General features: G+C 34.2%; 1 protein-coding gene across 1 annotated transcript in view; it reads left to right on the forward strand.

Annotated features, from left to right (window-relative positions):
• The window catches only part of LOC143230968 (piezo-type mechanosensitive ion channel component 2-like), a 211,535-nt gene that overhangs the window by 9,732 nt on the left and 177,450 nt on the right, over positions 1-24,353 (forward strand). The window contains 2 exon segments of the mRNA XM_076465323.1: positions 6,517-6,684; positions 19,085-19,181. Coding sequence (XP_076321438.1) covers positions 19,118-19,181 — 64 coding nt within the window. The 5' untranslated portion in view covers positions 6,517-6,684; positions 19,085-19,117.

Here is a 24,353-nt window from a genome sequence, read left to right on the forward strand (position 1 = left end):
ATCCAGTTACCATGTTTTTTTTTGTTGTTTTATGTTGCATGGTTTGAAAGAAAATAAAACCACTGGGCAAATTTTCATATAACAGATGACTGAGGGAATTTCCTGATGATTCCATCCCTGCTCATTCTCTGAAAGTGATCTCCACAGGAAACCCAGGATCTTTAGAAGGTTGATTTACCTTTGGCAAAGCTTTATTTGAAGTCAACAAGTTACCTGTTCTTCCATTGACGTACTTCAAAAATGATCACGATGAATTATCTTTGTTTTGCACCCCTGTCTCTCCTGATCGTTGTTTGTTGAATACCTTTGTTTTGTACCCCCTGTCTCTCCTGATCGTTGTTTGTTGAATACATTTGTTTTGCACCCCCTGTCTCTCCTGATCGTTGTTTGTTAAAATTTTGATGAGTTACTTTATTATCTTGTACTTTCATCCTAGTCTTCACCGGAAGTCAACATATGCTGATCTAATTGTTGTTTAGTTCATAACATTTGTTTGAAGAAAATCTCGTTAAACTTTTGTATTTCTACATACAATACATGGCCAGAAGTATGTGGACACCCTTCTAATTAGTGGGTTTGGCTATTTCAGCCACACTCATTGCTAACAGATCCATAAAATCAAGCATACAGCCATGCAATCTCCATAAACAAACATTGGCAGTAGAATGGGTCGCACTTCAGAGCTCAGTGACTTTCAACGTGGCACTGTCATAGGATGCCACCTTTCCAACAAGTTACTTTGTTAAATTTCTTCCTGGCTAGAGCTACCCTGTAAATGCTGTTATTGTGAAGTGGAAACGTCTAGAAGCAACAACAGCTTAACCACAAAGCGGTAGGCCGCACAAGCTCACAGAATGGGACTGCCGAGTGCTGAAGTGTGTAGCGTGTAAGAATCATCTGTACACAGTTGTGACATTCAGTACAGAGCTCCAATCAGCCTTTGGAAGCAACGTCAGAACACGAAGTGTTTATCGAGAACTTCATGAAATGGGTTTCCATGGCTGAGCAGCCGCACACAAGCCTAAGATCACCATGCACAATGCCAAGCATTGGCTGGACTGGTGTAAAGCACACCACCATTGGACTCTGGAGCAGTGAAAACGTGTTTTCTGGAGTGATGAATCACGCTTCACTGTTTGGAAGTCTAACGGGCGAATCTTGTTTTGGCGGATGCCAGGAGAACGCTACCTGCCTGAATGCATAGTGCTAACTGTAAAGTTTTATGAAGGAGGAACAATGGTCTGGAGCTGTCTTTCATGGTTTGACGGAGGCTATTTATTTCAAGTGAAGAGAAATCTTAATGCTACAGCATACAATGACATTTTAGAGAACTGAGTGCTTCCAACTTTGAGGCAACAGTTTGGGAAGACCCTTTTGTTTCAACATGACAATGCCCCCGTGCACAAAGTGAGGCCCATAAACATATGGTTTGCCGAGGTTTGTGTGGAAGAACTTGATTGGCCTGCACAGAGCCTTTGCCTCAATCCCATCGAACACTTTTGGAATGAATTGTAACCCCGACTGCGTGCCAGACTTTCTCGTCCGACATCAATGCCTGACCTCACTAATGCTCCTGTAGCTGAATAGGAGCGAATCTCCGCAGCCATGTTCCAAAATCTAGTGAAAAGCTTTCCCAGAAGAGTGGAGTCTGTTATAGAAGCAAAGAGGGAACCAACTCCATATTAATACCTATAGTTTTGGAATGAAATGTTCAACAAACACATATGTGTATGATGGTCTGGTGTCCACATACGTTTGGCCATGTTGTGTAAGTCTGTAGTCAGTACCCATTTTTCTTTAATGACAATTACCTACATATCATCACGTGTATCTAGATGAGTTTCTCAAAGTAAGGCCGACTTCTACCTTTTCTCTTCTTGTAACATCATAACAACTTGCTGTTTGCATCCATTCGCCTTTTTTGCTTTATCTTTCGGAGGTAATTTCCCAGTGATGGCTGTCGAGCCAGCGTCAGTCACAGTACTAAAATGCTTGATCATTATTTGCTTTAAAGTGAAGGACATTTCATCTTGTTTGGGGCAGAAAGAGTATTCTCAACGTCCCTTTAATTTATTATTAACGGTTGATTCACCCATGTCTCGAATGTAATGCCCATATTATCACACTTAAACGAGTTTTTCTTTCATACCATTCTTTGGCACTTCCTGAAATTATATCCTCTGAAGTTGCAGTTGAAACACTTTCTCCTCTGTGGTTTACTTTTTCCATTCTGAGTAAACTGTTGTCTAATTAATCCTTGTAGTTCTGATATACCCACATCAGAAAGAATGTTGATATTTTATGCTATTGGATCCATTAGCCTTATAAATCTCAAATGGCGCCTTTAATTGTTTATCTACAGCATTAACTGATCTAACATTGTCCTGAAAATGTCTTAACTCAGGAGCTTAGGCATAAAGATCTGGCCTGTTAATGTGGATCATCTCACATCTGCAGATATAACTTTAGATAATGCATTATGAACAGTGGCTGTTGTACAGATAGCAGAAGTTCTACTGTTTTAAGCCGTAGTTTTATGTTCTCTTCTTTACTGAACAACTAGTAGTAGTACTAAACAACAACGAAACAAGAATTATCCATTATACCAGCCAAAAAAAAGCTACCATCCTGGTTGGGTTGAACAAGAACCATAACAAAGATGTTTGTAAAAGCCGAGAAATATCGAGATTTAGTTCTAAGAAAAGTTACGAGTAGAATAGGCAGAGCCCAGCCACTCTATAAACTTAGTGCCATAAAAACTATGAGATAAGTGTAAAACCTTGCTAAATAAAACTAGGAAGTAGAAATGGGAGCATCAAAAAGTAAGGAAACAAGGTTGGAAGGGGTGTGATAATATTACAACATTTGGTGGTTTTTGACACGATGCAACTTCAAAGTGAGTGTTGCTATCGTTCTTCAAGTTCTTTCTTTGTGTGCTTTTTCTACCTTAATAATTGTTCAAACTAATGAAAGGTGTAAGAAGCTAAATTTTGTTTGAACAAAGAAATATAGATATATTAATGTAATAAAATTACGTGATTCTGAGAAAATGCATGGCATCATAAAAGGAATGTTTGATGTCAGAAGTCAGGCAAAACGCTCCAATAGTCATACTTTGCTTATGAGATACATTATATCTATCTGACTGGTAAGGGGTGGGTCAATAGATTAGTATCGAAACTTCTGATTTTTAAAAGTTTGAAATTTGTTGAGTGTTTAAAAAGGATTAACTACTAACAGGACTCAGTTTAAATCTGTAACTGGTTCAAAGTTCAAAGTAAAATGCGAAATAGGAACAGGCGGAACTATTGCCACATCCAATTTGAGACTGCACCTTGTTAAAACCTCTAAGTGTTGGAATGTTTTTGCCGCCTAATTTGATGTTGTTCCCTTATTTTTAGTGCTCCATTTCTACTTCCTAATTTTTTGATTAAAACATTTTTACATTTATTTTTATTGTTCCTCTTTTTGTAGTTGTTTTTTTATCTTTAATGTGGTTTTTGATTCATTATCCATTAATTAATTTTGATTAACAGTTTTAATAAGCAACATACCAAGATCAGGTCTATTATTTAAGTATTAGCGATTTCTCTGCATTCCTGCTGTTCAATTTTAATAATACCTTCAACGTATTTGTGCGTAGTGTACAAATAAGATTCTTTCGATTTATATTGTGAGCATTATTTCAGTTTAGCACACTCACAGGAAATGAATTTAACTATACAAATTTTAGAGTATACAATTCTACCTATTCTCTTTTTCAAGAACTTTAAACATATTAATTAGTTGGATACGACTTCTTGATCACAAAGGCACTTTGTGTTAACGTAGACTCTGTTGTACGTCTACACAGACATTGCTGTCTATTGATAGACTGTGTTGTGTGTCCACATATATTTTGATCTTTGTTAACAAACTGTCATTATCTACACAAACCTTGCTATTTATTGGCAGGCCATAGTTTGTGTCCACACGTACCTTGCTAGTTTTCACAAACTGTGTTATTTAAACACTGACTGTATTGAATGTCAACACAGACCGTAAAGCAGAATTCAGTCAGTTTAATTGTAAACAAATCGCTTTATTTTTTTCGATTACAAGTCCTAGCTTCACTGATATTTGCCAGTAAGTCTAAGTTCACAGTAGATACTAATAGAGCAATTTTGTCAACACTTTCTCTTATTTCTATTTATTCGCCGAAATATAGATTCCACTTCTATTAAAATGGACTGTGAGAAAACTAACAAACTTGCATAATCAGTCTTTCACTGTGACAGACCCACAAGTCAACAATTACTTCAGCCTGAATCGCGTTTCATATTAATCATATTGTTTCCTGTCCCCCGAATAGTCAGCAGTAAGTTTACAGGATTACAACGGAAAAATCCGAGGTTCTATTCACCGCGGTGGACACAGTAGATAGCCTATTGCGGTTTTGCACTAAAAGAAACACACGTATCATTTCCTGAACTTTCAAGATGGTTCAGTTTATTAAGCCACACCTTAAAACACCATGGCAACAGAACAATATGAATGTCAAAATTAAAACATATATCTTTTAACAATACATTACATTTTGAACAAATAGGCTTAATAAACTAAGGCAAGCGATCGTTTTCGATATTTTGAATGTATAAAATTAGTTTAACCAAAGCTGGTTATACTGATTAATTCATAGATAAAGAAACTTACTAAAAGACCCACAAAAATATTCCAGGAACATACATTAGTTGTTATTTGGCACTATATAGTGTTTATAAAATATTAATCACTCAGCTTTTTCTGTGAACATAAAATTATTCAATAAAATATTTATTCGTAAAGCTCATTACATACATAAACATAATAGGTAATTGTGAATCAAAACATTCAAATACTGTTTTCTATAACAGTCTATCGAGCTTGTAAAATAGTTATTGTGATAAAAAAAAGAAGATGAAAAAAAGTCATTATATCCCCATTTAGAGTTTGAGTGCCTTTTGTTTTGTCTTATTTAGAGTTTAAGTGCCTTTTGTTTTGTCTTATTTAGAGTTTGAGTGCCTTTTGTTTTGTCTAGCTAATGCCTTTTCAAGGATTCACTTTGTAGCTTACACGGCTTCAAATCCAATAGCATACGTGAAGCTTTCGTGAAGCCAGCTAAAATATGTTATCATCATGTCTATTCCCAGTGCGGTCTCCAATAAGAGTAATTGAATCAAGTTTCTAAACAAAATGCAATCAAGATATTCAGGCGGACTGGTATGATGTCTGAACGCCTTAGATGAAAATATGAAATCTATACAACGTAAACCACATGGTATATTAGCTATCATATTATAATAAATCCAGGATCAATGGTGTATTACAATAGTGTTAAACATTACGGTGCATTAACAATCCAATTATTAGACGTACGTTTTCTGTAGACGAATGAGATGAGTTGGTGAAGACGTTAAACAGTGTGTAACGATATATTGAGACAGACGTCAATAGAAGGACCATGTATAATGGAATACAGTTAACACCAGACAGTAAAATGAAGCTTAGTAGTTAAAGTCTGTAGTTTAACCACACTAATTTTATACGTTTTAAGACTTGTTTGATTTTTATTGTCCCATCATTGTTCAGGAAAATTTAATATAACCATAATCTGTTTACTAGCCCTAGTATAATATAAAGTAGATGATTTGCTGACATTATGACACGAAAAAAACATAAAAGTAACGTTCACACAAGATTAACTCTATTGTATATATATCGCAAAATACAGTTATCTAGATATTTTAGTTTCGTTATGTAATTAATAAAAGTTAAGAAACATTAATCTTCTGCATAAACTGAAATAATAATTTGCTTCAAAAATACAGCATTATATGACAACACAGTAGGAATGGTTTGTTAAAACTTTTTATTTCATTGATACTGAAAGTAGTGACACCTACCAAGAACAAATACTTTTGCTGATGAAATGGTAACCTGCGTAAATTTCAAATCTTTAGTGTGCTATTTATATTGATTTATCTGTACTTACAAATTTATGATATTCGGTACGAACTTGTCTTGATAATTGTGGTCTCCTTAAACTCAAACGTTTGTGTCAATACTTTAGATAAAGTTCAACTTTGTCAGATTTAAACTAGCGTATTAATATTTCAGTCAAAACTTATTTCTGTTAGCTTGAAACTGATGTGTTAATACTTGGGGCAAAGGTTAACCTTGCTGGATTTAAACTAATGTATTAATATATCACGCACACCTTAGCTTTGTTGGATTTAAATTGAAGTGTTAATATTTAAGATAAAGCTTAGCTTTGCTACATTTAAACTGGTACGTTAATATATCAAGCACAGTTTAGGGGTGTTCAGTTTTACTGCTGAGTAAATGTTTCAGACAAACCCTAGATTTTCTGGTTTTAAACTAGTGTGTTAATGTCTCAGCCATAGCTCAGCTTTACTTTACGCGACCTGGTATAGCATCTCAGCAGAACAGTTCTGCTGTTTTTGACTGTTTTTATGTTGTTCTCTAATTTTTTTGCAGTAGTTTTTTTGGCGATCCTGATACCACACTTCAGTGCAGTCAAAGCGCAGCCGTGAAGTGTGTGGTCTGCTGCACTGAGCTGACTAAACGACTTAACGCTGCAGTAGTCAGTGGTCCAACAGCGTTGATCGAGAACAGGCGAATCCTTAGCGTGATAAAATAAAGAAGGTAAATATACGTTTTACTCTTGTCGTGTGTTGGCAGCAAGTTCGGAAAAAGTTATTTGTTTAATAACGACTTTTAAGGAAAACAACTGTGTTAATAAATATTACGGTTTATCACTCATAATTTCTAATCAGAAGTGCATGAAAAGACGCTGTTTTCAATTGTGCATAATATTGTAATATATATCTACCTTTTTCCCTTGGAACATGAGTAGTGTCCAAAATATATATAATATCAAATGTGTGTGCTTTGCAGGGGATTGTATGTGCAATTCAGAATAAAAAAACGGAATTATTAACAAAAGCCACATTATTTCTAGTCAAATCGTAACACTTAAAGAATAAACTGATGGAGTACCCACTCCCTAAAATGCTTGTCCCAGTATTCGGAAAGACTATTTTTGATTTAAACTTTTCTAATTTACAACGGATTTAATACTGGGGAATGTTCGTGCAGTGTTTTGGAGCACCTTCTACGCAGATATACAGGTCGTGGTTAAATGGTTAGCGTGTCTAGACTTTGGATCTGAAGATTCATGGTTCGTATTCCGTTGTCGCAGAAACGCAGTTTAAACTTGAGGGAGGGGGCGTAGGAGAATTATAGGCGTGGTGGTCAATTTCGTTCTTCGATTAGACGAGAGTAGCCTAAGAATCAGCGGTGGGTGATGTTGACGAGTTGCCTTTCGACCAACTCAAAATTAAAGATGAATATGCGCAGAAAGAGTTTGAGTTGCTTTACTCGAAATCTTTTAAAGAAACAAAGGAACAAAATCCACACTAGATTTTGTCTCGTTTATTAATATAATATCTTCATAACTTTGAATCAAACACAGTACAAATGCAATGTTTCTCTTCATAAGTTTGAAACAGCGGCAGTATCAGCTATGAGTGTTTCTCTTCATAACTTAACAACACTGGCAGTTAAGTTTCTCTTTATAACTTTGGAGCAAATACGGCGTCAGAACCGTTTCTTCTCATTACCTTGGAACATTATTGGCGTAGTGTTCTTCATAATTTTGTAACAGCAATAGTTCATAACTTTGGAACTTTTTTAACTTCATAACGTTTGGATAATATCTATTCAGCATTGCCTCCCCCCCAGTGGCACAGCGGCATGTCTGCGGACTTGTACTGCTAAAATCCGGGTTTCGATACTCGTGGTGGGCAGAGCACAAATAGCCCTGAAGGTAACTTTGTGCTTAATAACAAACATTAAAACAACAACAGTTCAATGCTTATTTCCATAACTTTGAAACTTGTCAGTTCAGTGTTTCTTTTCGTAACGTTGGCACATTGTTAGTTCAATATTTTACTTCGTAACGTTGGCACATTGTTAGTTCAATATTTTACTTCGTAACGTTGGCACATCGTTTGCCAGTTCAGTTTTTCATTTCGTAACGTTGGCACATTGTTAGTTCAGTATTTCACTTCGTAACGTTGGCACATTATTAGTTCAGTTTTTCATTTTGTAACGTTGGCACATTGTTAGTTTAATATTTCACTTCGTAACGTTGGCACATTGTTAGTTCAGTTTTTCATTTCGTAACGTTGGCACATTGTTAGTTCAATATTTCACTTGGTTACGTTGGCACGTTGTTAGTTCAGTTTTTCATTTCGTAACGTTGGCACATTGTTAGTTTAATATTTCACTTCGTAACGTTGGCACATTGTTAGTTCAGTTTTTCATTTCGTAACGTTGGCACATTGTTAGTTCAGTTTTTCATTTCGTAACGTTGGCACATTGTTAGTTCAATATTTCACTTCGTAACGTTGGCACATTGTTAGTTCAGTTTTTCATTTCGTAACGTTGGCACATTGTTAGTTCAGTTTTTCACTTCGTAACGTTGGCCCATTGTTAGTTCAGTTTTTCATTTCGTAACGTTGGCACATTGTTAGTTCAGTTTTTCATTTCGTAACGTTGGCAAATTGTTAGTTCAGTTTTTCATTTCGTAACGTTGGCACATTGTTAGTTCAATATTTCACTTCGTTACGTTGGCACGTTGTTAGTTCCGTTTTTCATTTCGTAACGTTGGCACATTGTTAGTTCAATATTTCACTTCGTAACGTTGGAACATTGTTAGTTCAGTTTTTCATTTCGTAACGTTGGCACATTGTTAGTTCAGTTTTTCACTTCGTAACGTTGGCACATTGTTAGTTCAGTTTTTCACTTCGTAACGTTGGCACATTGTTAGTTCAGTTTTTCATTTCGTAACGTTGGCACATTGTTAGTTCAGTTTTTCATTTCGTAACGTTGGCACATTGTTAGTTCAATATTTCATTTCGTAACGTTGGCACATTGTTAGTTCAATATTTCACTTCGTAACGTTGACACATTGTTAGTTCAGTTTTTCATTTCGTAACGTTGGCACATTGTTAGTTCAGTTTTTCATTTCGTAACGTTGGCACATTGTTAGTTCAATATTTCACTTCGTAACGTTGGCACATTGTTAGTTCAATATTTCACTTTGTAACGTTGGCACATTGTTAGTTCAATATTTTACTTTGTAACGTTGGCACATTGTTAGTTCAATATTTCACTTCGTAACTTTAGCACATTGTCAGTTTAATGTTTCATTTTGTAAGTTTGGAAAATTTTAAGTTCAATATTTTTGTTTTTTCATAACTTTGAAACGTTGTTAGACCAGAATATAATTTCATAAATTTGGAATATTGTTTTTTTTTGTTACCCTAACAACTTTAATAAATCCCAGATTCCAAACTGGGGAAATCTTGTGAACTAAAGTTTTATTACATTAAATTTGTAAAAGCTAGACTACAAAAGTTCTTTTATCCCCTCACATAGCTTTCTATTTAATGTGAACGTACATAGCTTGTAAGTTAAGAACAATCGTATTTAGATTGTTATTTATAATTTTTAATAGTTCTATTAAAACTAATCCTCCCGCTAAAATGATTTTGAAAATCGTCAGTGTCTACTTGTGGCATTTTGTAGTTTCTATAAGTTTGATGAGAGGTTAAGTTGTCAAATAAATGTAACTAGTTATTATATGACAAACAGAACTAATCCTTTAGTAATAGGATCATTCAATAATCGTTAGGAACTCGGCTTATGAATTAGTATAGTTCTTGTACATAAGAATACAACAATCATTATAACCCGTCTTTTCTAGTAGTGTAAAACTTGCACATAAGAATACTACAATCATTATAACCCTGGTTTTCAAATAGTATAAAACGTATATATGTGAATACAACAACCATTATAATCCTATTTTCCAAGTTGTCTAAATCTTGTATATGAGAATAAAACAATCATTATAACCCTGCTTTTCAAGTTGTCTAAATCTTGTATATGAGAATACAACAATCATAATAACCCTGCTTTTCAAGTTGTCTGAAACTTGTATATGAGAATACAACAATCATAATAACCCTGGTTTTCAAGTTGTCTACATCTTGTATATGAGAATAAAACAATCATTATAACCCTGCTTTTCAAGTTGTCTACATCTTGTATATGAGAATAAAACAATCATTATAACCCTGCTTTTCAAGTTGTCTACATCTTGTATATGAGAATAAAACAATCATTATAACTCTGCTTTTCAAGATGTCTGAAACTTGTATATGAGAATACAACAATTATCTTAACCCTAGTTTTCAAGTTGTCTAAAACTTGTACGTGAGAATACAACAATCATCTTAACCCTAGTTTTCAAGTTGTCTAAAACTTGTATGTGAGAATACAACAATAATTATAACCCTGTTTTGTAATGTAGTGTAGGTTTTATGTATAACAACAATTGTTATAAAGTTGCTCAGTGAAGCAGAATAATCATTGTATTCAAGTATATAAGAATTGTTACATAAATGTTTAGTACTGCATTATGGTATTGAATTTGTGACGTGATATTAGCTGTCAATCTAAACTTAAATACAACATTCAATACCTGTAACATTAGTGACGTTTCCTAGCAAAATAACATGTACACTACATGTGTTGTATTTGTGAAAATACAGATTAAATTCCCATGTTTCAACGAAATGAAGAAAACAGTGTACTGTAACTATATAAATTTAGTGCTGTATCAGCGCTATTTTCATAATATTTGTTTGTTTGTTTTTGAATTTCGCGTGAAGCTACTCGAGGGCTACTTGCGCTAGCCGTCCCTAATTTAGTCATGTAAGACTGGAGGGAAGACAGCTAGACATCACCACCAATCGCCAACTCTTGAGCTACTCTTTTACCAACGTCACATTATAACGCCACCACGGCTGAGAGGGGGAGTATTTTGGTGTGACGGGGATTCGAACTCACGACTCTCCAATTACGAGTGGAGCCCCTTAACCACGTGGCCACGCCGAGCCATTTTCATAATGAAAAGAATGGTGTGTTTGTATTTTGCTTATAGCAAAGCCACTTTGGGCTATCTACTGAGTTCACTGAAGGGAATAGAACCCTTGATTTTAGCCTTGTAAATCCATAGACTTACCGCTGTACCAGCAGGGGACGAAAGAGAATGGTGTATTGTAACTAAATAAATCTAATGCTATATCAGTGCTATTTTCATAATGAAGAGAATGGTATATTGTAACTAAATAAATTTAGTGCTATATCCGGCCCGGCATGGCCAGATGGTTAAGGCATTCGACTCGTAATCTGCGAGTCGCAGGTTCGAATCCCTGTCACACCAAACACGCTCGCCTTTTCAGCCGTGGGGGCGTTATAATGTGACGCTGAATACCATTATTCGTTGGTAAAAGAGTAGCCCAAAGTTGGCGGTGGGTGGTGATGACAAGCTGCCTTCCCTCTAGTCTTACACTGCTAAATTAGGTACGGCTAGCGCAGATAGCCCTCATGTAGCTTTGCGTGAATTTCAAAACAAACCAAACTAGTGCTATATCAGTGCTATTTTCATAATGAAGAGAACGGTATATTTTAACTAAATAAATATAATGCTATATCAGCGATGATTTCATAATAAAGAGAATGGTATATTGTCACTAAATAAATATAATGTTATATCACTGACTTTTCATAATGAAGAAAATGGTGTGTATGTATATTCCTTATAGCAAAGCCACTTTGAGTTATCTACTGAGCTCACCGAAAGGAATCGAACACCTTTATTTAGCCTTGTAGATCCATAGACTTACCGCTGTACCAGCAGGGAGACGAAGAAGAATGGTTTATTGTAACTAAATAAATCTAATGCTATATCAGTGCTGTTTTCATAATGAAGGGAATCGTATATTGTAACTAAATAAATCTAATGCTATATCAGTGCTGTTTTCATAATGAAGAGAATCGTATATTGTAACTAAATAAATCAAATGCAATATCAGTGCTGTTTTCACAATGAAGAGAATGGTGTATTGTAACTAAATATATCTAATGTTATATCAGTGCTGTTTTCATAATGAAGAGAATCGTATATTGTAACTAAATATATCTAATGTTATATCAATGCTGTTTTCATAATGAAGAGAATCGTATATTGTAACTAAATAAATCTAATGCTATATCAATGCTGTTTTCATAATGAAGGGAATCGTATATTGTAACTAAATAAATCTAATGCTATATCAATGCTGTTTTCATAATGAAGGGAATCGTATATTGTAACTAAATATATCTAATGCTATATCAGTGCTGTTTTCATAATGAAGGGAATCGTATATTGTAACTAAATAAATCTAATGCTATATCAGTGCTGTTTTCATAATGAAGGGAATCGTATATTGTAACTAAATAAATCAAATGCAATATCAGTGCTGTTTTCACAATGAAGAGAATGGTATATTGTAACTAAATATATCTAATGCTATATCAGTGCTGTTTTCATAATGAAGAGAATGGTATATTGTAACTAAATAAATCTAATGCTATATCAATGCTGTTTTCATAATGAAGAGAATCGTATATTGTAACTAAATAAATCTAATGCTATATCAGTGCTGTTTTCATAATGAATGGAATCGTATATTGTAACTAAATAAATCTAATGCTATATCAGTGCTGTTTACACAATGAAGAGAATGGTATATTGTAACTAAATAAATCTAATGCTTTTTCAGCGCTGTTTTCGTAATTTCGAGCTTCCTCGTTGTGTAAACTGCTCTTTGACCAGATTCAGTACTCAAAACAATTATAAAAAAATTATTTTCATATTATAGTCGTTCATTCTTATTGATCTGCTCCAGTGACACAGCAATAAGTCTGAAGGCTTATAGCACTAAAACCTAAGTTTCGATACCTGTGGTTGGCACAGAGCAGATAGCTAAATGTGTAACTTTGTGTTTAATTACGAAAAATAAATCCTGATTTTCTATTTAGCTTAACAATCAATAAAACTACTAGTTTTTTTTCAGAAGTACTCGTATTTTTATCCAGTTCATTTAATAGATAAGTTACAATTAATACGTTTACTATTACTATACAAATGACCAACATAACTGCCTAAATTATATTTAGAGTTATAATATTGACAGTTAATCTCACTTGAAAAAAATTGTAGTTCAATAACATTATTCCTATTATGTCCTCTACCATCGTCGTATCTCACATGGTACAGAAACAAGGAGGCGCCATAAATTTCTATCTTGCCAAACTTTTGTTGCACTGGCCAGACTGATAGCTCTCCCCAGTCTATAAAGGTTTTTTTTGGTTCTCCATTTTTCTTTTCTTTTTTTCTGGTATGCTTATGTTATTTTAAGCGCAATAACACAAACAAAACCAGTGTTTTTGCCACAGTGAAAGGTAAAATCTTTATTATTAGCTACAGCCGACTAGTTTTGGTAACACAGTTACCGTCATCAGGGCTAGTATCTACTTGTAACTGATAACAAAGTTTTTACCTCTCTCTACACTGTGCCAAAAAATCTTCCGTTTTATGTATTTTTGGATCTTCATATAATAGCATAATGTGCCCGAAAAGAAATTATAATATTATATAGGTTTGTTTGGATAGCATTCCACTTGGAATCTAGGCATGTGGCCAACATTTCGTATCGTTCTAATTTCTTTGTTGGTTTTGAAATATTTCCAGTTAATTCTTTGTTAGTATTTAGTTCCTAAAGAATTCAGCCAACTGTCTTCTTCTTTTGTGTTTCCTTAATTTTCAAATCAATGTGTCAGAATCGATATCACATTGGAATACTTTCATGGACAGGACATATGTTTTAGATGTATGAGTTGTGGTCAGAGAAGGACTTTCCTATGGGGATCAATGCTTCGTTATTTAGGTTATCGTCTGACTTTCTACGTAAAGCTGGTTATCTCCTGAAGTAGGGGAGCACTTGAGGTATATTCATATGTTCTATATAACAATTACCCAGTTAAAAGCTTACTGATTTATAAGTTTTTGTTTATTTTTTATTCGAATCGCTAATACACTTGTACAATCTTATTACTCCATAAGGGCTGGGTGTTGTCTAGTGATGAACATGTCCAGATGGATTGAAAGGCTCAGAGTTCAAGACATGATGCTGCTTAATTTTATTTGCTCTTTTAGCAGTAAGTGCGTTATAAAAGTAACAACCAATACCATTATTTGGTTGAAAAAGGCAGATAAGACACTTATACACTTGCTGTCTTCCCTCTATTCATGCAGTAGCTTAAAATTAGGAACGCCTATATCTGAATCCTAAAATTTCTCTGGTTTGAGCGTTTAGCCTACGTGCACATATAAAGGGGTTCAAGTTCTAATTAAGTCAGAAAAGAGCTGCACAACGCTTATGTCACGATATTAATGTCCCGAAAAGTGCCTCAAATAAAGCTAAAAATATCCCCCAAATTTTCCTAAATATTTCTGTATTCTTTCATAAAATGTACAATTTCTTAAATATTATTAGAATATTAAGTCTCCCATAAACAAGGGTAAAAGTACAGAATATTCTGTATTCTGTAAACATCCAATCTTTCACAGAGTCTCTAATATTCTGTATTCTGTAAACATCCAATCTTTCACAGTCTCTAATATTCTGTATTTTGTAAACATCCAATCTTTCACAGTCTCTAATATTCTGTATTTTGTAAACATCCAATCTTTCACAGTCTCTAATATTCTGTATTTTGTAAACATCCAATCTTTCAGTCTCTAATATTCTGTATTCTGTAAACATCTAGTTTTTCATAGAATCCGTACCATTGTGTATTGTTTAAACATCCAATAATTTGCAGAGTCCCTATTATTCTGTCTATTTATTTCATCTCGTACAAAAGGCGCAGGCCTGGCATGGCCCGTGGTTAGGGTGCTCGAATAGCGATCTGCGAGTTGAAATGTTCGTCACCGAACATGCTCACCCTCTCAGCCGTGAAGGCATTATAATGTGACGGCCAATCCCACTATTCGTTGGTAAAAGAGTAACCCAATAGTTATCAGTGGGTGATGATGACTAGCTGTCACCTCCCTAGTCTTACACTGCTAAATTAGAGACAGCTAGCGCAGATAGCCCTTAAGTAGCTTTGCGCGAAATTCAAAACACAAGGGGCATCTATACTAGTCGTCCCTAATTTAGCAACGAGTGAATAGAGAGATGGCCTATTATAATGGAATACTGAGACTTCACGTCAGTTTTATAATTCGCCCACGGCCATTCAGTGAGAAGTCCATTTTTACGAGAACAGGACACAAGCCATACAATATCATTTTAAACTCCGGTTCACTAGACCACTCTTTGCGTCTGTTTAACGCTATACATGGATATTGTTTTTACCATGATGAGTAGAGCTAGTATTAAAGTTATACTATACTTGTGTTTCAGACTGACTGATTATATCAGATGCTCTATTAATAAAGATTTAAGATAACGCACGCCACAAAGCTCAAAAGGGCGAGGTTTGAAAAACCAAATCTGCACGTGTTCTATCACGTGGAATATGAAGGTTTCTGTTAAATACGTACTGGTATCTAGTGTTAATAAACAAGGAACAGCAGAGAACCATCTAGTTTGAAAATAGTGAGCCCGCTAATAACAAGATAAAAAATTTTTTCTGCAAGATATGTCAACCTCCAGTGAAAAGTGTTTTACTTTATATCTAGCGACCGACGTAAGCTTGTGACAGACGAACGCTAGGACAGACGCCACGGTTCGCAGTATCTATATATAAGATCTGTTTTGCTCCCAAACGGCTCAGCGGTTTGTCTGCGGACTTACAACGCTAAAAACCGGGTTTCGATACCCGTGATGGGCAGAGCACAGATAGCCCATTGAGTAACTTTGTGCTCAGTTCAAAACAACAAGATCTGTTTTGTTTTGTGTAAACAGGTCATTTGTCATGAATTGTTAAAAGAGATAAAATATTTCAACATCATCAATTTAACAGGGTTGATAATTGTTGGAGGAAACAGTAAGAAGGTAGAGGAAATTTACAATACAATATTGGTTTTATACCTTTATTTTGTGTGCTCTAAGTTACAGTACAATCTGATTGAGACAACATATTTTTACAATTTCATCTAAAACAAAACCAAGACCCCCACCAAAAGAACAAACTAAATGTTAAATAGCAACGCTGCCAAACCTTTTTAAACATACATAAATACGTTATAAGTAAAAATAATTGAAATGGTTAACTATTTTTATCCTACCTCCTAGTGGCGCAGCTAGAAAATAGGATATCAGTAGTACAGATAGCCCATTTTTTAATACTTTAAATTAATAGTTTAGTTTAAATTTTCCTGTCACTGTAGACGGATACTTTTAGTTGCACATTTATAAGAAACCTCAAAAATTACCATTTTATGAATTTTAAATTCAGAATAATCCCTGAGGTGATACAGAAAATAGCTTTTAATTATTGCAAATTAATTATACAGGAAACTATTACAAATAATATATTGAAGTTTCTTGAATGCTATTATTTAATATGACCATAAATAACAGCTTGACATATGTGTGGCTTTTTTATTTGTTTTGAATTTTGCGCAAAGCTACACAAAGACTATCTGCACTAGCCGTCTCTAATAAGTTCACACTGTAAGACTAGATGGAAGGCAGCTAGTCATCACCACTCATCGCCAACTCTTGGGCTACTGTTTTACCAACAAATAGTGGGATTGACTGTATCATTATAACGCCCCTTCACGGCTGAAAGGGCGAGCATGTTTGGTGTGACGGAGATTCAAACCCACGACCCTCAGATTACGAGTCGAGTCATCTTAACTACCTGACCATGCCGAGTCTATATCTGTGACATTATGTATATGGATTTTGTTAAAGTCTCTGGGTAATATGATGTAATTATTTTGAAGTTGTTCCCGAGACATAATTTAGTGCAGTCGATACTTGCATCAAGGTTAGTCACTAGGAAATCCTAAATATGTTATAAGGCGTTAAGTCTTACTTGTCTTGACTTTAAGGCAGTATTTCTATTTGCTGACGATCCATACAGTCTTCTTTGCTAAAACAAGCTCGACATTCCTTGAATGTGCGTTATTGGTTACCTTCTTCTTGAAATGTGAAATTCTGTCCAATCAGCTTCTTTCTTGAGGGTACGGTATAATATACTACTATATTTGAACGTTCATACCAATCACCGACTCTGTTAATTCTGTGAGAATATTGACAAACCTCGTCCCCAAAGTGATCACATTCTTCATCTTTGATTTTTCTGCAACTTCCCATCGACTCTTTAATGTTTGTTGACACCAAACAGTCCAAACATTGATAAGTCTCTTCAAAGCATCTTGTGCCACTGTTCCAAAGACCAAGATACATGTTATTTATCAAAGCTTAATTTCTTTGTTGTATAATTTTTTGAAGTAATAGTTTTATTACTGTCGTTCCTAAATCCATACTCATGCAGTATTCCTGAGAGTGTACATTTTGAAATTATTTGTGTGTAAGTTGTTACTGTTTTTATCAAGGTTTTTCGAGTATTTCTCTCAGTTTTTCAGAAAACTTATTGTTAGCCATTTGACATCGTTTCCAATGGACTTATTTATATGTCTACTACCTTATTTGGTGTGATACGAGTGGGTTTCAAAGTAAGCAAAGTCTTTTGCAAATTTTATCAAACCCCACTGAACATTAAGTAAAGATGTGTCTCTGACTTTTCTAATCAGAAATCATTAAGCATCAAGTAAAGATGTGGCTCTGACTCTTCGAATCAGAAATCACTCAGCATCAAATAAAGATGTGGCTTTGATTCTTCTAACAAAACAACACTCAGCATCAAGTAAAGATGTGTCTCTGACTCTTCTAATCAAAAATCATTAAGCATCAAGTAAAGATGTGGCTTTGATTCTTCTAACAAAACAACACTCAGCATCAAGTAAAGATGTGTCTCTGACTTTTCTAATCAGAAATCATTAAGCATCAAGTAAAGATGTGGCTTTGATTATTCTAACCAAACATCATTCAGCATCAAGTAAAGATGTGGCTTTGATTATTCTAACCAAACATCACTCAGCATCAAGGAAAGATGTGGCTCTGACTCTTCTAATCAGAAATTACTCAGCATCAAGCAAAGGTGTGGCTCTGACTTTTCTAATCAAACACTGCTCAACATCAAGTAAAGATGTGGCTCTGACTCCTCTAATGAAATACTACTCAACATCAAGTAAATATGTGACTCTGACTCTTCTAATGAAACACTATTCAACATCAAGTAAATATGTGACTCTGACTCTTCTAATGAAACACTATTCAACATCAAGTAAATATGTGACTTTGACTCTTCTAATGAAACACTATTCAACATCAAGTAAATATGTGGCTCTGACTCTTCTAATGAAACACTATTCAACATCAAGTAAATATGTGACTTTGACTCTTCTAATCAAACACTGCTTCACGTCAAGTAAAGATGTGGCTCTGACTCTTCTATATCAAACTTCTCTCATTTACAGGTGATATATAGACTAACGGTAATCATGTGTATTAATATTTAGATATGTTTGACAACATTTTAAAAATCTGCTGCAGGGATCATTTGTGTTCAATATACTGAATATGTGTCGTTTTCTTTTGTTCCCCAGTGGCAGAGCAGTAAGTCTGCAGGTTTGTAACGTTAAAAACAACAACAAACGGTTTTCAGTATCGTAGTGGACAGAGCACAGATAACAAATTGAAACAAACAAACTTAGCTTTTATATTAAAGTTTTAAGTTAATTAAGTGCGTACCATATTAATTAAAGTTAGATGAAAGTGGCAGAATTAATACTTTGCCTTTAAATATTTTTTTCAAGATTTTAAAGTACAAATTAATTGGATGTTCTGATAAGTTTGCACACTACTGTGTATGTATTTGCGCGTGCGCGGTCGTGTGTGTTGAAATGAAAGCCGAGACTGAATGCAGATTTCAGAAGAAGCCTTTTCTGAAATAAGTTAATATTTACATTTGTACGGTTCTTCTAACCGTATTATTTACTATTCCACAAGGGTCATGAAATGTCTAAACTAAGACCATTCTTATGTTTTGTTATTCTTTTATGTAGGTTATTCCCCGAAGTCGTTATTACCATGGTAACATGGTGAACACGTTGGTTTGCTCGTGTCTTTTCCGTGTGGTGCTGCCCTTGGTTTTATTGACAGGTAAGAATATAATTTTTGTTAGCGTTATTAATCAATACTTATTTCCACGTTTACATGTTAGTAAGAATGAGTTATCCAGAGCCGAATATAAGCAGGAGTATGAATAGAACAATAGGAAAAAAACTGAGAAAGGTAACTAATACAAGGAATTGGTTTTCGAATGAATTTTGAGAGTATAGAGAGTAAATTTTGTGTAGTGTGTACACATCTTAAAATATTCTTTCATTTCTATTCCTCATGTGATATCCATTAAATGTAACTTTTCAGATATAATTTTCGGACACTTGTATGGAACTGCTGTTATTAAAATTTCATGATTAATTTTTTCTTGTCCAGAGTTTAGAGGGAGTTTCTGTCGTTGATTCCTTCAATTTTTGTGATTCAAACACCCATAAAATCGCATCTCTTAAAAATAAACAAACATACGTTATTTTTATTACTTAAGGGCATAGAACGCACGCATCTCATATTTTATTCTAATAAAAATAAATTTCTAGATTGCACCCCGCTTGTACAGCGGTAAGTCTACGGATTTACAACGCTAAAATCAGGGGTTCGATTCCCATCGTTGGGCTCAGCAGATGGCTCGATGTGGCTTTGCTATAAGAAAAAAAAACATCACAAATTTCTAGATCAGGTAAATTGTTTTGTCGAGACCATTAACTTGTGAGGAAAGTAACGCTTGATAAACATTATATTTCAAGGAAATGTTCTGCACCTGCCCCTTTCCTCCTCGGTGGCACAGCGGTATGTTTTAGACTTACAACGCTACAAACCGGGTTTCTATATCGTGGTAGGTAAAGCACCGATAACATACTGTGAGGTTTTCTGCTTAATTACGGACAAACTTCTGCACCAGGGATATTATTTCACCAGATATTAACTTATGGGAAACTAATATGCAAAGGGTATTACATCTGTAGAAAATCTTTTGAACCTGGAGCATTATTTTCTAAATAAAAGTAAATCTAAACGTAGACAAAACATTTCAGTAATAAATTTTCAAAAGAAATATGTTACAATTCGAACATGATTTCCTACAAAAGTTGCTGTAAGTGTTGTTTTACTTTCTAAGGAAAGCTTCTGCAATTATAATGCTGTCTTCTAAAGAAAACCATTGAACATGCTTTTATATTTAAAAAAAAAGTTCTTATGCCTTAGATCGTCTTTATAACTAATGTTAATGTAATATATACTAATGGAAGCTGTATAGCTTTGCACGAAATTAAAAAAAAAAAAAAAAAACAATGTAAGGTACTACGCTTTTGACATATAACTTTATCGGTTTTAAAAACAGGTGCCAAATTTTGTTTAATAATTTCAAAAAGGAAAAAATATTAAATATCATTTATTAGCGAAAGCTATTTTGCTGAGAGATATATTCATCAACTTAGGATAAGTGTTTTACAAGTGTTTCTTTTTGATAATTGATAGAGGTAAATAGCACATCTGGAACTTCTCCAGAACTAAGAAGATAACCGTGAATACGGTGTACACTTTCTGTCAGATTAGTGTTGGTTGCTATCGATCGGTCAGTAGAGCTATATGTTGCAGGGTGTGGTGTGTTTGCTTGGAAGTAAGAATTCATTCACAAGCTAATTGTCACTAAAATACACCTTTTTTTAAGCATTAGTCACTATTTTAATCTGTGATCTGATAATGAATTACTTTAGTGTCCAAGACTAAACCCTCATTTATAAAATAATTATTTGGCAGGATCGTCAGAATTGGTTATTTATTGAAGCATGAAATCAAATAAAAATCGAGCGGTTTCACAGACTGAGTTCGAGAAATGATATGTTCTTACCTTTTATACATGCAGTTTCAGACTTTAATATCGTGTAAAGAAATTTAAGTATTAGTGATTATAAAAACATTACACGAAGTCGTCTTTTTACTACATGACACTGTTGTCACTAGTTACGTGTGGAACTCCACAAACACACTAGTGGCTCAGCGTCAAGTGAAAAGGCTGGAGGCGCTTAAAATCAGATTTCGAGGCTCGTAGTGGGAAGAGAACAGATAGCCCATTGTGTAACTTTATGGTTAACAGCAACCAAACCAAAACATTTAGAATCGCTAATCTAAGCGGCAAGAGCGCCTGCTTATTTTCACTTCTTTGAGCTCATATAAAATCTCCAGAGATACAAATACTGGGATATCACAAAATTAGCACTCAACCAAAAATAACTCCAGATTGACTTGTTACACTTTAAGATGAACCCACTTTGTGAAAATGGGATAAAAGGGAGATTTGATAACTTAAAAAGATCGATTCATTAGAACGATTATAATTTATCTAAAATAATCAAGTTTTGTTCAGTTATTTTCATTTATCCATTATTTGAAAGTCTAGTAAATATTAATACTGAAATTAAAAAGTCATAACTAAAACTACGTTAAGAAATGACAACTAGTTGCACGGGCAAAATACTAGGTTACATTCTATATCACACCTAGAATTACTTGACAGTTTTAAATCATATACTCAACTATAGGAGGTCAAAAAATTAAGTACGTCAAACTTGGAGTAATATTGGACACTAATCTAATGCTCTTCCTCTCAGTGGCTCAGCGGCACAGAAATGGTAGCCCACTGTATGGCTTTGTGCTTAAAAATATCCATTTCAAGTTTCAAAATGTTTATATATCCCCTGCCATTCAATGTTCTTTGTTTTTCATTTTATTGTTTAAAGTTAAGCACAAAGCTATACAACAAGCTATATGTACTGTGCCCAACACAGGTATCGAAACTTGGTTTTTAACATATAAGTCCATAGACTTACCGCTGAGCCACAAGGGTGGTAGTTTAATTCCCCGCTGTGGACAGAACAATAGTTCACCATATAGCATTACACAAAGACATTTCTTTCATTATTCTTAACTGACGAAATGAAACATCCAATCACAAAAAGTGAAATACCATGCTGTTTGAGAAATTCTCACTCAACAACAAAATACATGTTTTATAACTGTAAAGCAGATGTCTCTGCCTGCTATTTTTCTATAGTGCTGTAAAATGTATTTACACATAAATTCCAAATTAACGATTTACATATCTTTATACAAACATCAAGAGAGAAAATTATTATACATATGCATATATATTTCTAACTCTTCAAATATTTTTGTAACATGAAACTTTCTAACTGATTTACATTTTAAAGGATTTGGCATCTATTTCATTTTGAAAACAATTTCATTTCTAAGTGTTATACTGGCATAAGCTAGGATTTAAATTCTTTTGGTCCATCCTGTATATCTGTTGCAAAATCAATACTATTATGTTACGTATTATAATTTATCTTAGACGAGTCTCTAATTTATTGTGTTACTTACGTTACGTATCACGATTTCAAATAGTCGGAAATTTTAATTTAGAAGTTGATCAAATGGCAATATTTATTAAAGTTATATTTGCCAACAAGGTTGATATACACATTTTTATTTCTTAACACAAATATATTTTAATATAGAAAAAAACAAATGATACAATTTATAATAATGGTTATTACAATAATGATTTATATGCAATGTTTTACAATCTCACAAACAATGTTCAGTCTTTTCTCTGGTCTTGGATTAAATATTTTATTCAAGGTGCAGTTCCACGATGAGCGGATTAATTTTTTGTTGATACACAGATACTGGCTAGGTGGTTAAGGATCTCGACTTGTAATCTAAGGGTCACGGGTTTGAATCTCTGTCACACCAAATATGCCCACTCTTTCAGCCGTGGGGGCGTTATAATGTTACGATCAATCCATCTATTTGTTGGTAGAAGAGTAGCCCAAGAGATGGTGGTGGATAGTGGTGACTAGCTGCCTTCCCTCTAGTTTTATACTGCTAAGATAGGGACGGCTAGTGCAGATATCCCTCGTAGCTTTGCGCGAAATGCAAAAAACAAACAAACAAATACATAGATATATTTCAACTATGCTAGGAATCTAACTGGTAAGAATAGTGGAGCATCAACAGACAACATACTAATAATTTACAAAATATACATTAGACCAGTAATGGACTATGCAGCTCCAGTATGGATAACTGTGAGTGACAAAACAATTAAAACCAAGCTACAAACAATATAAAACATATTCCTCACAACAGCATACAGAGTTCCCACAACAACATCATCTAAGTTCATTTACAAATATTCAAACATACCAACCACACCATATAGACTCCTACATTGTACAATAACGTATTTTGATAAAAACTGGATGAAAAATGAAATATTATGCGAATTAAATAGGCACCTCATACATGATAAAGATCGTCCTAAACACCTCTTCCCGATCAACATATATTTTAAACATAAAATAAATAAATGAAAAAATAAATTAAATATAATAATAATAATATATATATATATAGAGAGAGAGAGAGAGGGGGGAAAAAAAGAGGCCACTATCAAATAAGATATCCTATTGATAGGGCAAAAGAATATCTATATATGTATACCAGTACATGGACATAGACCTGAAAAGGGTCGGAGTAATTCAGCCCACTCTGACCCTAAAGCAGTAACTAACACCAACCAACACTGTATAACTATACAAGTAAAGGAAGGAGAAAGAGGTCAAAGAGCACCTGACCCTCCAGGATACATACGATACCCAAAAACCCGAGAGAGAAAGAGATACGTTTCACTTGACGGTAGCTAGCTCTATTCTTATCTGGCCTAATACGGTTTAACGGTTTACAAGCCTACTTTACACAGAGAAAGCTAGATATCTAATGCACTTGTAGAAGAACTAACGTCCGAAGTTTAACAGTTCATAATGTTCAAAATCAATAAACATTACTGGTCAAATATCTGTAGTTTTTCGATTAATAAGCGTTTATCACAATTATAGTTTCCGAGACTTATAGTATACTGATCGTAGCAGACTAACAATATTATATGAAACTGTCTTTCGGCGTGTCGATTTATAAACTTAAAGGCGACGTTCTAGAAAGTTCAGTTGGCAACAATATTCGTAGATACGCTAGTGCTTTCGTAAAACATATGTTATTGATTCTTACACTCAAGAATCTTCCACAGCTTTAGAGAAGAGGCGAGACTTGTGCGATACATATTTAACAATATAAGTTGCACACATTTCTAAATAAATATTAAACTGAAACAAACATAGATATTAAAATAATATTAAATCCGTTACATTTGTT

The sequence above is a fragment of the Tachypleus tridentatus genome, chromosome 10 (assembly GCF_004210375.1).
Source record: "Tachypleus tridentatus isolate NWPU-2018 chromosome 10, ASM421037v1, whole genome shotgun sequence".
Lineage (NCBI taxonomy): Eukaryota > Metazoa > Arthropoda > Merostomata > Xiphosura > Limulidae > Tachypleus > Tachypleus tridentatus.